Source organism: Rhinolophus ferrumequinum, chromosome 15 (assembly GCF_004115265.2).
Source record: "Rhinolophus ferrumequinum isolate MPI-CBG mRhiFer1 chromosome 15, mRhiFer1_v1.p, whole genome shotgun sequence".
Lineage (NCBI taxonomy): Eukaryota > Metazoa > Chordata > Mammalia > Chiroptera > Rhinolophidae > Rhinolophus > Rhinolophus ferrumequinum.
Genome location: NC_046298.1, coordinates 49420187 through 49434199, shown reverse-complemented (window position 1 = coordinate 49434199; position 14013 = coordinate 49420187). Strand labels below are relative to the sequence as shown.

The 14013-nt window shown below is 45.3% G+C and overlaps 2 protein-coding genes across 2 annotated transcripts; one reads left to right on the top strand and one right to left on the bottom strand.

Moving 5' to 3' along the window:
* The first annotated feature begins 6159 nt into the window (after window positions 1-6159).
* Window positions 6160-8006, top strand: LOC117034594 (serine/threonine-protein kinase RIO2-like). The gene is given in 2 exon segments (XM_033127747.1): window positions 6160-6838; window positions 6841-8006. Coding segments are annotated over 2 exon segments (1656 nt in total). The 5' UTR covers window positions 6160-6255; the 3' UTR covers window positions 7914-8006.
* A 1774-nt stretch (window positions 8007-9780) lies between these two features.
* Window positions 9781-10631, bottom strand: LOC117035442 (olfactory receptor 13H1-like). Its single transcript, XM_033129303.1, is given in 2 exon segments — window positions 9781-10244; window positions 10247-10631. Coding segments are annotated over 2 exon segments (849 nt in total).
* Between the last annotated feature and the right edge of the window lie 3382 nt (window positions 10632-14013).

Sequence of the window (14013 nt, the reverse complement as noted above, 5' to 3'; positions counted from 1 at the left end):
ATGGCCCTTCTGACTTCCTGACTCCAGGATGCCCCAGAGGGGCTGGATTCTGTCTGCTCCTATCACTCACTGAAAAAGTCCACATGCTTCAACATGGCATTTGAGGCCCTCCTCTCCATCTTCATGTCTTGCTGTGTTCTTGCCCCACTTTCCCACACCCGGTGACTCCTGGTTTTATCAGGGGGGCTGAAATAAACTCTGTGCTTGTGATCTGTTCATTTTCCTGTATGGCTGCCGTGCAGCAATAACAATAGCCATTTTAAGGGCCTTATTGTAGAAAATGAAAATACAGTTTACCCTTGAACAACACAGTGAAAATCCACATATAACTTTTGACTCCTCCAAAACTTAACTGTTAAGAGCTTATTGTTGACCAGAAGCCTTACCGATAACATAAACAGTTGATTAACACGTATTTTGTATGTGATATGTATGATATACTGTATACTTATAATAAAGAAAGCTAGAGAAAAGGTTATTAAGAAAATCATAAGGAAAAGAAAATACGTTTACAGTATTTATTGAAAAACAGACTTGCATGTAAGTGGACTCACACATACACAGTTTAAACACAGTTTAAACCTGTGTTGTTCAAGGTTAACTGTAGTACTATTGGTGACAGTGTTTGGGTTTGTAGGCTCTGAAATCAGATTTCCTCACTTGCTTGGGCAAAGGGTTTGAGCACCATGACCCACAGTTTTCTCTTCTGTAAATGGGGCATAAACGTTGTACTTACCTCCTCTTGTTGTGTGTGTGTGTGTGTGTGAGTGGTGTGTGTGTGTGAGTGTGATCAGAATAAGTTCAGATCTCAGTGATTAGCATGATGCCTGGTTCTTTCCATGCCATCAATAAACGTTCTCTCCTCCTACAATGTTTCCCTGAAAATAAGACCTGCCTGGCCGGACCATCAGCTCTAATATGTCTTTTAGAGCAAAAATTAATATAAGACCTGATATTACATTATATTATATTATATTATATTATATTATATTATATTATATTATATTATATTATATACCCGGTCTCATATTATAGTCAAATAAGACCGGGTCTTATATTAATTTTTGCTCCAAAGACACATTAGAGTGTAAGGAATAGAATATATGAAGGTCTGCCTGGGAACATTTGGGGTTGGAAACTCTCACAGTGGCTGGGGTACGTGCTTGGCCTTGGAAGGATTGGCTACCCTCCCAAGGACCAAGAGAACAACAGGATGTGGAGCCTGCCCTTACCCTTGGCGCAGGTGGGCCGAGCTCCGATACATCTAATCTCGTACCAAGGACTGGCCCCGGCTCCTAACCAGATCCGAGACAGTTCCTTGTGTTGTTAACACGTATGCTTATTGGCTCCTTGCCACTGTTGTTAGTGAAGTCCTCAAAACCCCAGAAAGCCGAGGCAGACACAGTTGTTGTTCCCCGGCCGCCTCGGCTGCTGCGAGATATTCCGCCCCTGCTGATGACTTTACTTGACTGGGATTTCGCCCACGCTGATGAAGGGCCGGTGCTGTTTCTGCGACTCTGATTGACTGGGCCCTGGTGGTATGATGAATTGCCTCCTTGCTTGTTAGTGGTATGATGATATATTCCCCTAATCTCTGTCTTATCTAACTTACTTTCACTTTGTAATAAAACTCTTTAACCCCTTCATCTCGGCTTGTGGTGGTGTGTCTTGCGTATCGGGCCTTGAAATTAAGTCTGTGCACAGCAATCGATAATACTTATCGATACATAGAGATGATTGTCTTACTTACAGGGAAACATGGTAGTAACACTGCATGCCTAATCACATGCCACATCTTCAGGGCCTGCATTTGTTCACATCACATTGGGAGCGCTCAGTGTGTTTGCAGAATGAATGAATGAGTGGGCAAGTGACCATTGCCATCTTTACATGCCTACTGCATGCCAGATGCCTGCCTAAGCATGCCTGCATGCTTTACCATCTGTGAATCAGTTTAGTAAGTCACCCATGGCATTAAAAATGGAATGCAGCAGAGAATATCAGCATCTCAGGATGTAAGGAAGAGTAAAGCTTCGGATATATCTATGTCTGTATCTATATCTAAATCTATACCTACAACTATATCCCTTTCTCTCTCTTACATCTATGTCCATTTGTACACATATAATCTATGTCTACATGTATGTCATATCCATGTTGAAATGAATGTTGATGTATCTGTGTGTCAATTGTTAGGTCCATGTCCATACCCATATTAATATTTATATCTATATATTTAGGAACGTATGCAAAGGAGAGAATGTATATACACTACATGTACATATATAATTACATGCACATATATATTACATGTACATATATACTATACATATAATGTATATGTCTTGTCTTATTGCATTGGCTATATATACACATCATGTTACATATATGTGTGTATTTATATATGTGCATACATACGAGGTGTGATCAAACAATACTGTGAATGTCTAAATAAAAAAATTTATTACAGGAAAAGACACATTGCCATTAATGCCCCTCAAAATACCCCCCCTCGCTTAGAACATACTTATCCCATTGTTCTTGTCACTTTCTGAAGCAGTTCTGGAAGTCCTCTTTCGTGAGTGTCTTCAGTTGCACTGTTGTGGCTGCCTCAATGTCCTGAATCATTTTGACTTTGGAGAAGAGCCAGAAGTTTGCATGATAACAGATCCGGTGAATAAAGTAGATGAGGACACACAATAATATTTTTATTTGACAGAAATTGCCATATACCAAAAGCACTGTGTGACACAGAGTGTTGTCATGATGGAGGATGATTTACAACACACTTTAAAACATACTTTCTCTCAACCGTAGCTCACACCCGACTGACTGCACTGAACAAGTTGAAACTTGTCACACACTGTTGCTAAGGTTCAATGCGCTACTTCCCCTATTGAAGATCCCTGACTTCCCTTGGATGGCACTCAGCAGCAGCATTCACCGTATTTTGTGATTACAATGAAAAGACTTCACGTCACACTTCACTTCTAGTACTGCAATTTCTGTCAAATAAAAACATTATGGTGTGTCCTCATCCATGTTATTCACCAGATCTGGCACTGTGTGACTGCTGGCTCTTCCCCAAAGTCAAAATGACCATGAAAGGTAAATGTTTTTAATTGATTCAGGACATGGAGGCAGCCACGACAGCGCAGTTAAAGACATTCACGAGAGAAGACTTCCAGAACTGCTTCAGAAAGTGGCAAGAACGATGGGATAAGTGTGTTTGAAGCCAGGGGGGTTGTTTTGAGGGGGATTAATGGCCATGTGTCTTTTCCTATAATAATTTTTTTATTTAGACATTCACTGTATTGTTTGCTCACACCTTGTGTATATGGAGAGAGAATAAATAACACAGTGATTAAGCTTGTACCCTTTGACCAACATCCCTCCATTTCCCCTACCCCACCCCAAACCCTTGGCAATCACCATTTTACTCTTTGTTTCTATGAGGTTGATATATTTTAGATTCCGCATATAAGCGAGATCATGCAGTATTTGTCTTTCTGTGTCTAGCTAGTTTCATTTAGCCTAATTCCTTCCAGGTCCATCCACGTTGTCATAAATGGCTCCAGAACCTGTTTGACCATCACTCATCCCATACTAAAGGGACATGTTACCTAACTTATTTATGCTTTTGTTTTCTCACTTGTTAAATGTGTAAACGGAGATCACATAATATTTTCCTCATACAGTTATTCTTCAGCTTGTATTATGTGTATAAAGCCCTTATAAAAATGCTTGGCACACAACAAACTCTAGATAAAGTGTCATTATATCTGGGTGACAATGAAAAATGAGTGTCTTCCATTAGTTCAGGGTCCAAAACCACGAAAGTCCATGCCTGGCATGCCTTACTTATTTCATCCTGATAATGATTCTTGGGGCCAGTCTTTTGCCCTATATCAAGGGTCAGCAAAGTACAGCCTTTGCTAAAAATGGTTTTCCTCTTATTAAATGGTCAAAAAGAAAATCAAAAAAGGTAGTGAGCTCTATATAAAATTCAAATTCCTTTGTCTATATAAAGGGCTGTTTTGGGAACATAGCCCCACTCACTCACTCACGTATGGCCCGGGGCTGCTTTCAGGCTACAATGGCCCAGTGAGCAGTCACCAAGAGAGTTGGCAAAGCTGAAAATATTTAGCGTCTGGCCTTTGATAGAAAATGTTGGCGGCCCTTGACGTCTGCACACAGAGTCACAGAGACAGCACGCTCCAAGGGGTGTGTGGAGATTCGGAGAGATAGTGACGTGGGCAAGGTCACAGAGCTGTGTCAGCTCCCAGCTCGCGTTTCCAGCTGCTCTGATCAGCCCGGGGCAGGGCGCGACCCTGGCAGCGGGGCAAGGGCACAGCAGGCTGCGGCGTGCACCTTCCGGTTCCGAAGGCTGTAGAAGAAGCATGGATTCAGGACAGTCGTGCTGACAAAATAGAAAAGTTGGCCGCCAGCTTGTGGCACTTAGGAGGGCTCTGGAACCCTTGGGGCGCTGGTTCGTGGCGGGGTCACCGTGCCATAGGGGAGAGCCACCGCGGCCAGGTGCAAGGCGCAGGAAGACAGAGCCTCGAGGCTGCTCCTGGCGAAAGACAGCGTGCGCACAGCCGCCAGAGTCAAGGCGCAGGAGGCGGGGGAAGGCCCAAGGTGCCCAGAGGGTGGGTGCCCCCAAGCCATAGACCAGCCTGTGGTTGGCTGTGGTGGTCGGACACCCCGTCCTCAGCTGCGGGCAGCTGGCCCAGGAACTCGTCCACCGGGGGCCTCTCTTGCGGCCGTGGCCTTGGGCACCGACAGCAAAAAGCCCAGCGCCCAGGCGATGGAGGCCAAGGCGGCGCAGCGAGGAGGCGGGCGTCCTGATGACTCGGTAGCTCGTGGGAGGCACACGTCCAGGATGCGGTCCAGCGCCCTGGCGGCCAGGAGAATGGCCTCGCCGCCGCCCAGGGAAGGTCCCCACGTAGAGCTGGGCCACGGGACGCGCCAGCATGGGCACCCGGGCCCGCCGGAGCGTGGTGCTCACGGACGCGGGTCCAACAGCCCCAGGTGAGCGAGCAGGGGTCCATCGCCGGTGCAGCCGCGGGTCCAGGGCGATCGTGCCGCCAGGATTGCCGCACACAGCTGGGGCCGCGGGGGTGGCGGCGCCCCGGGCCCCAGCAGCACGAGGGCTGAGGCTCCCGTCTCATTTCAGGTAACCATTCTGGGGAGAAACGCAGACGTGAGGCTCCACTGTACACACTTCTGGGGCTGGAGGTGTTGGCACTGATCCTTTTCCTGGGTCTATTCTTTCTCACCTCCCTCTACCTTTCCCCTCCTCCCCCCTTTGCCTGTCGGGGTGCTTCTCCGTCTTTCCCTCCCCCATCTCTCTAGTGCTCTCCATCTCTCCATTCCCCTTTCCTCCTTCTCTCTTTCCCTTTCCTTTGGCAACACCGTTTTTCTCTTGCACTCCTTTCCTCTGCCTCACCTTTGTCGCTGACGCTTGCCATCTGTGTGACTCTGGGGACATAACTTCCACCTTTGCGAAGCTGACTTTTCTTTCTCTTAACTTTCACTGCGACGTTCGACTGTAGTAGAGTGATATTTCCACGCCGCTGACTGCCGCGTTCAATTTTACCCCACGAATTCAAATTGTAAAAAAGTCTTATCGATATTCCAGAAAGGAAATTTAGGAAAGCATATGTACATTTTTCTATATTTTCGTGTTTTTCAAAAATAAATAGCAATGAGAAATTTTTATACTTTAAAGTAATCATTTATTTTAATAAAATGTAGCACCTTAACTTTATTTGTTTAAAATATAAATACTGTAATTATCTTTTGTGGATTTTTGACACATTTTTGGAGAAAAATCTTGAAATCATTTAACACAGTGAAAGGGTTAAAGTTAGGATCCTGAAAGCCATCTCGCAGAGTTGGGAAGGTTGAAAGAATGCATACATCCAGCTCTGCCTCGCCGGCATTATTATGTTTTTATTCCTTTCCTCTCTCTTCAAGTGGGGGTTCAAACCTAGACAAACTTTGGAACTAGTCACCTCTATGCCATTCCAGTAATATTGAAGACCTTATCTTTGCATCACTGGGATAAATGTCACTTGTTCCATGTTGTATAAATATGTCGATAGAATGCTGGATTTCTTTAATTAAAAATTTGTTTACTTTTGGCATGCGCCAGGCACCCTAAGCCTGCGAAGCGTGTGACCGGCCGGAGTGCCACCGTTCCTAGCTTTCTCTGGTTGTGGAGGAGGCTTCCGGGCTCCGTCTTGGGCCGCCATGGGGAAGGTGAATGTGGCCAAGTTGCGCTACATGAGCCGGGATGACTTCAGGGTCCTGATCGCGGTTGAAATGGGCATGAAGAACCATGAAATAGTTCCCTGCAGTTTGGTTGCTTCTATAGCCAGCCTTAAACATGGTGGCTGTAATAAAGTTTTAAGAGAATTAGTGAAACATAAACTCATAGCTTGGGAGCGTACCAAAACTGTCCAGGGCTATCGGTTGACAAACGCAGGCTGTGACTACCTAGCTTTGAAAGCGCTTTCTTCTAGACAGGTAGTTGAGTCTGTTGGAAACCAGATGGGTGTTGGCAAAGAATCTGATATTTATATTGTTGCAAATGGAGAAGGTCAGCAATTTGCAGTAAAGCTTCACAGACTGGGAAGAACCTCCTTTCGAAATCTGAAAAACAAGCGTGATTACCATAAACACAGGCATAACGTGTCTTGGCTTTATTTATCTCGTCTTTCTGCCATGAAAGAATTTGCCTATATGAAGGCATTGTATGACAGGAAATTTCCAGTTCCAAAGCCAATTGATTATAATTGCCATGCAGTGGTTATGGAACTCATAAATGGCTTTCCCTATGTTAGATACACCACGTTGAAGATCCTGCATCAGTGTATGATGAAGCTATGGAACTAATTGTCAAACTAGCAAATCATGGGCTAATTCATGGAGATTTCAATGAATTCAATCTCATTTTGGATAAAGATGACCACATCACCATGATTGATTTTCCACAAATGGTTTCAACTTCGCATCCCAATGCTGAATGGTATTTTGACAGAGATGTTAAATGCATTAGAGATTTCTTCATGAAGCGATTCAGCTATGAAAGTGAGCTTTATCCAACCTTTAGTGATATCAGGAGGGAGGACTTTCTTGATGTAGAGGTTTCGGCCAGTGGCTACACAAAGGAAATGCAGGCAGATGATGAACTGCTTCATCCAGTAGGTCCAGATGATAAATATACTGAAACAGAGGAGGGATCTGAATTCTTATTTTCTGACGAAGAGGTACCAGAAAAAGCAAAGGTTTATAGGTTAGAAAATCAAAGTGAACGAAACTCTGAAGATGAATCAGTTCACTGCTGTTGCAGCTAATCTGGAGACCTTGAAGAAATAAAGGAAGACAATTTGTCAGAGGAGAGTGCTGATGCACACAATTTTGAAATGACTGGATTCAATCAAGCTTTAGAAGAAATAAAAGGGCAGGTTGTTGAAAACAAGTCTGTAACTGAATTTTCGGAGGAGCAAAACAAAACTGAAAATGACACGAGGCAAGATGGTAAGACAGGTCCAGGAGGAATCCCCACAGGCTCTGAAGAGGATGAAGATGAATGCCCTCATCTCATTGCCTTGTCGTCATTCAACAAAGAATTCAGGCCTTTCAGAGATGAAGAAAATACGGAAGATATTAATCAATATAGAACGAGAACTCTGAGTATTACTTCTGTGGGTAGTGTTTTAAGCTGTTCAACAATTCCTCCGGAAGTGGTGAAGCAGAAAGTGAAACGTCAGTTGACAAAACAGCAAAAATCAGCTGTCAGACGTCGATTGCAAAAAGGAGAAGCAAACATATTTACCAAGCAACGAAGAGAAAACATGCAAAATATTAAGTCAAGCTTGGAAGCAGCTAGCTTTTGGGAAGAGTAATATATTTAAGATCTTGAATATTTTTCAGAAAGTTGCTATGATCCCTTTTTAAGCCACCTTTAGTCTTTTTTGGACCAAGACAGATAAATAAACCCTCTCTCATGTATGAAAAAAAAAATTTGTTTACTTTTGTTTCACATTCATGATATATTTTTCTTACACTACATTTCTTATATTTTTGACCAGTTATCAGATCAAAATTAACCATGCCTGATGAAAGGTAGATCAACTATCAATCTTTTGACCAGTTGTTAATCAAAGTTATCCATGCCTGAAATAAGTTAAATAGCTTTCTCTTTTTCCATTTCCTGTAACATTTTGTATGAGAATTGCTTTGTCAATTACTTAGGAGATTTGGGAAAACACATTCTGTTCTCCCTTGCTCCCTCCCTCTCCTATTTTATTTCCTTTCTGTCTTCATCTCTCTTGCTAGTCTTCTACTGCTCCCTTGATCTCACATGTGGCAGGGATGTGTGTGTATGTGGGGGCCACAGAGCCCATTCCCCATGGGCCATGACTCTCACACCCAAACATAAGCCCAGGGGTCCTTTACACAACACTCTGCCCAGCTCTGTCCCTCTTTTCTTTCCCCTCTTCTGCTCTCCCTGCATTCCTTTCTCCATTCTCCTGTCATATTCCTCCATTGTTGAAATCTCCTCTTCCACTCCGTGTACCAAGCGAGCACTGCTAACCTGAGGTCCACGGTTGTGCTTCAGGACTCTGTGAACTCCCAACATTAAATCACAAGGTGTCCCTGTCCATTGTGTCGGGAGGAGGGTGCGCTCCTCCAAGAGCTCAGGACCACGGCGGCAGAGCAGCACTTCCTCCCCCTCTGGTTCCCGCTTCTCTCTCCTGCATTTCCTCTTGGTCTCAAGAGGTCCGTTCATATTCTCGCTCTGTCCTTTGCTTCTGTAGTCCACATTTTTCTTTCATTTCTATTTATCCCTGCTTTATTTTCTCTGTTTGTGGCCCCCACCCTGCCCCATGTCGCCTGCTATAAATCCCCTCACTGAGTCTTTCATTTCTCTCTCTCACTCCCTCTTCCCTCTCTTCCTTCCTTAGTCTCTCACTTTTCTGCTTCCCTTCTAGTTTTATTTGTCTCCATGCCTTTCTCCTTCTTTTCCCTCTGCCTAACCCTCATTTTCACGCATTCTGTCTCCTCTCTTGGCCGCCTTTCCTTCCTTCCCTCCCTACCACTGTCATGACCCCTACCATCCTCAGCTTCCCCTCTCCCCACAGGTTTCTCTAATAGTCTCTCCACATCCTCTCGTGCTGTCCCTCTGCCTCATCTTTCTTCTCCTCACCTTCCTGCTTTTCTCCCGTCATCTCCCATCATCCTCCAACTTTTCCCCTGGTTTCTCCTTCCTTTCCCTCCTTCTCTCCCTTCTTCTCCCTTCTCAGGACCAATGGCTGATGTCAGTCCATTGTGGGAACAGCAGGGCTCAGGACTCTGGTCCCCACCCTTCCTCTCCCAGCACCAGGGCCTGGAATGGAAAAGCATGGGGCAGGCCATGAACAGATAAGAAACCCATTCATCCCTTTTCCCCTTCAGCTATTGAGAATTTCTAGGACAGTCTCCTTGACATCACACACACACACACACTGAGCCCAAGCTCTTGTTTCACTTCCTCAGAGAAGAGAGTGTAGGATCCCTTTTTTAAAGTGTGTGTGTGTGTGTGTGTGTGTATAAAACACCCTCCATAGAATTGTTGCCAACAAATAACTCACAGTTCACAGCCCAGGCAATCTGAATATAAGTTTATTTCTCCTCCCCTCATCACTGCATCTTAGGAGTCCGTCTTCTTCCCCAGGAGCCTCCTGAAAGCCCCTTTCGTGTCCTTGTTCCGCAGGCTGTAGATGAAGGGGTTCAGCATAGGGGTGAGGACTCGTAGGACATGGAAACGATCTTGTTTCTATCACTCATGGTCTTGTCTTGAGGCATCATATACATGGAGATGGCCATGCCACAGAAGAGGGCCACCACAGTGAGGTGAGAGCCACACGTGGAGAAGCCCTTGCCAGGGCCCTCCGCGGAGTGCATCTGCAGCACGACCACCAGGATCCTTCCGTAGGAGGCCACGATGAAGGCACAGGGAGCCAGCAGGCTCAGGGCACCGGGGCCTACCATGAGCGATTCGTAGAAGTGCAGGTCAGAGCAAGTGAGCTTGAGCAGGGCCAGGAGCTCACACGAGAAATGGTTGATGACATGGTGGCCACAGAACTCCAAGGGCATGGTCAGCACGAGGACCACAGTCAGCAGGAGGGCAGCAGTCCACAAGGTCCCAGCCAACAGGCAGCACATGCAGGGCCCCATGCGCACAGAGTAGCGCAGGGGTCACCAATGGCCACACAGCGATCATAAGCCATGGCGGCCAGCAGGAGGCGTTCCACAACACCCAGATCAAGTCCCCTGGCCATCTGGGCCACGCACTGTCCTAGTGAGATGACGGGACTGGTCACCAAGGAGTTGACAAGTATCTGGGGCACACTGGATGTGGTGTAGCACATGTCCAGGAAGGAGAGGTTGCTGAGGAAGAAGTACATGGGCATGTGGAGCCGGGGGTCAGAGCAGATCAGGAGCAGGATGAGGCTGTTCCTCAAAAGTGTGAAGACGTAGAACATGAGGAACAGGCAGAAGAAGGTGGTCTGCACCCGTGGGTACTGGGAGAGCCCGAGCAGGATGAAGAAGACCTCCTCCAAGCTGTTCTGTCTGCCCATGTTCATCTGAAACACTAGCTGAGCGGGAAGCTATGGGTCATCGTGAGAGTGTGTCCAGAAACTGGCTGCTTTGTGTATTAATAAATAAGGTTTGACTCTTTCAAGGCACTGACATGAATGTGTGCCGGGACCCGGCTCCACAGATTATTCCCCCGCCACCCCTGTGTCACTAAGTCCCTTGCTGGAAACATTGCTTAATACAGTCTACCATTCAGCAGCACTCATCACTGATTTGTAGATGGATGGATTGTGCCATTCATTCATTTGTTCTTTCACATACTGGTTAATGGGGTCTTTCCTTCATTTATTTATAATTGAGTCCTTCACTCACGAATCCATTTATGGATAGACTCACTTGTTGCTTCTTCAATGGATTCATTCACTCATTCACTCAATAGTTTTGAGCAACTACTAACCAGGTCCAGACTCTACCCCAGGCGATGGAATTACAATGAAGAACAAGGAAAACAGTCTCTGCCCCTCAGAAGTTGACAACCTAAAGAAAAACTTGAAAAGTAACACTAGTGTGCAATGTTGGCTCACATTTATGCTTAATTGGCTTACTTATTCACAATGAAAATGCTTAAAATCATTTAGAGATTGCCATATTTAAAATAGAGATATTTAAAATAAATTAAAAGCACAATGCATATACAAAGGAAACCTAAAAGAAAAAAACTCAATTAAATATTAAGAGCAAAGTGGAGACGTAAAGGAAATTAAAAAACGGCAAGGCCTGCCATTCATTCACTCACGGATTCAGCACACAAATGTTTATCACCCATTTCCTAAAAGTCTGTTCTAAGTATAGGGACAAGTAATAAAGTAATATGCCCGAGATCACAATGATTCCATTTAGGAGCAGAGCTGGGAATATAGACAACAGGCATATAAATAAATCAAACCCTCAAACCCCACAGTGGAATATCACGGGAACTGAGGATGGAAGGGGAACCAGGCTGGTCTTTTTGATGAGTAATTTGAATATCTTTAAGGAAAAGGGTCCCCTAAGAAGGGGGTTGATGGTAGTGCCCACCTCACACAAAGAGTCACCATGCTATGAAGCCATTGTCACCATCACCAACTCCCTTCTCTGCTCCTGGTCTCAGCTCCTCACCTGGAAAATGGGAAGAATTGCCCCAATATGTGGAGAGGCTAGTTGGGGATCAGGTGAGAGGACTGCTGCAGGCAGAGGATGCTGAATAAACCTGTCTCTTCTACCTTTTCCTGTATGTACCAAGGGACTACCACTGCTCTCGGAACACCCAGAGACCTTGCTGTGCTCCCACTCTGCTCCCTTCCCTGACAAGCTATATGTATCTTTAACAGTTCCAAACTCCTACAGACGTGATTTGTCCTACAGATGTGATTACACGTGCAAAATGAGAGATTAGCAGGACTAGTTTCAACTACATTAAAAGAAATACGTAAGTACTGGGCTGTATTCCAGAAGGTGGAAAACTATCTCAGTATCCATAAATAGGGGACCAGGTAAAGAAATTACGGTCTATCCATAACACAGAATACTATGCAGAAATGACAAGGATAAGAAAACTTTCTATGCTGATATAAATGGATTTCTAAGATATTGTTAAATGAAAAGGAAGGAAGAGTGAGTTTGGTGAAGGCAGTAATTAGGGCGAGAATAGTGGGTATGCTACAATGAGGGAGAGAACAGTGAATAGGCTACAATATTTTTTAATGGGGGAGAAAATACGTGTATACCTTTACCTCCTCCTTTGACTTGACATCCAACTCAAACACTCATTTGAAGGGGACGAGAGAGGACATGCCTATAAGTAGGACAAGGGACTACAACAGGATTACTATAATACCTCCCTAGTACTTGTAGGAATTTGAGTTTCTGACATGAGTAAAAGGGACCTTGCCTTAATCTGAGGGGACAAAAATGCTTCCCAAGGAAGTGTATTGAGAGGAAAGAAAATGATTCTGTTACCATGGACAGGAAGGAGAGGGAAGGGCATGCCAGGCGGAGGGAAAAGGAAGGAATGATGATGGATGGATGGATGGATGGATGGATGGATGGATGGATGGATGGATGATGGATGGAAGGAAGGGAGGAAGCATGGATGGTGGGTGTATGGGTGGAGAGATGAAGCTGTATCTGGTGTAACATCATTTCTCACACACCCAACCACATACCTGGCAGGAGCAGGCTCTAATCCAGGAACTTCACCCCTTCCTGCCATGAGGACACCACACATAAACAGGTTTCAGGATTCTCACCAACTTAGTGGCGAATAAGAAAATAATTCCAAGGAGGTCCATATAGAAAGTCTTGGATCCCAGGACTTCCTCAGGCAGTATTCCTGAGAATAAGGATCTCTTTATCTTCCCCTTCAGTCTCCCCTTCAGTCTCCCAAGGATGGAGCTGAGGCAGAAGAACTGAGGAAGCAGAGAGAACTGGGTAATTCGTAGCCTCTTCCCCTTGCCATTTCTGGATGTTTCGGGGCACTCCCTCAGGATCCCATGCTCATTAGCAGAAGATTGGACTGAGATTTTGGAAAAATGAAAACTTTCTGGGTCCCTCTAAGTCATTAAAGGGAAAGTTTGGTGAGTGGATTCCCCCCTCCCACCATAATCTGTGCTGCTGTGTGTGTGCAGGTGAGTGCAGGTGGAAACTACGTCTGGACATGTCGTCCCAGCTACACCAGGATAGGGTTATGGGGCCTTTCTGAGAGTCACATCCTTTATGTGTGAAGTGGACAGAGAAATCCCAGCTACTGTGACCCCAATAGGGTTCCTGCACTGGCGTGAGAAGACTGCCTGTGACTTTAATCTGAGAAAGACAGACTTAGCCCTTGAGACGCAGGAGCTGGTCTGGCAGCCAGCTAAATCTTGGTTCCCCTGCGGCACATCCATAGTTTCACAGCGCACTGACACAGCCAAGGCCCTTCTGTGACTGAGATGCATGACACACAACCAAGACGACTCTGTCATGAACGCAGACAAAAATGAGCACTGGCCAAAGAACAATAAGGCCTCTCCAACATTTAGGGTGACCAACCAGTTTTCCCAAGATGGCCCACTTTTAGCTAGGGAATTCCTGTGTCCCAGAAACTTCTCAACACTGGGAATACCAGGAGGATTGGTCAGCCTATTTGTGACGCTGGGATAGCACATTGCTGTTCTCTGGGCTTCGGTTTGTCCAGAGGTATTGAGAAGGCTGGACTCTACCCCTGGTTTTAAAAATCCCTCTTTGTAGTTGGTTATTTGGTTGGTTGGGGGCACCAAAGAAACAAAAGCAAAGCTTTATGAAAAAAGTTGCATGATCTCACTTGTATGTGGAATCTAAAAAAGTTGAATATGTAGAAGCAGGGAGGAGAATGGTGGTTGCCGGGGGGCGGGACGTGGGAAGGTG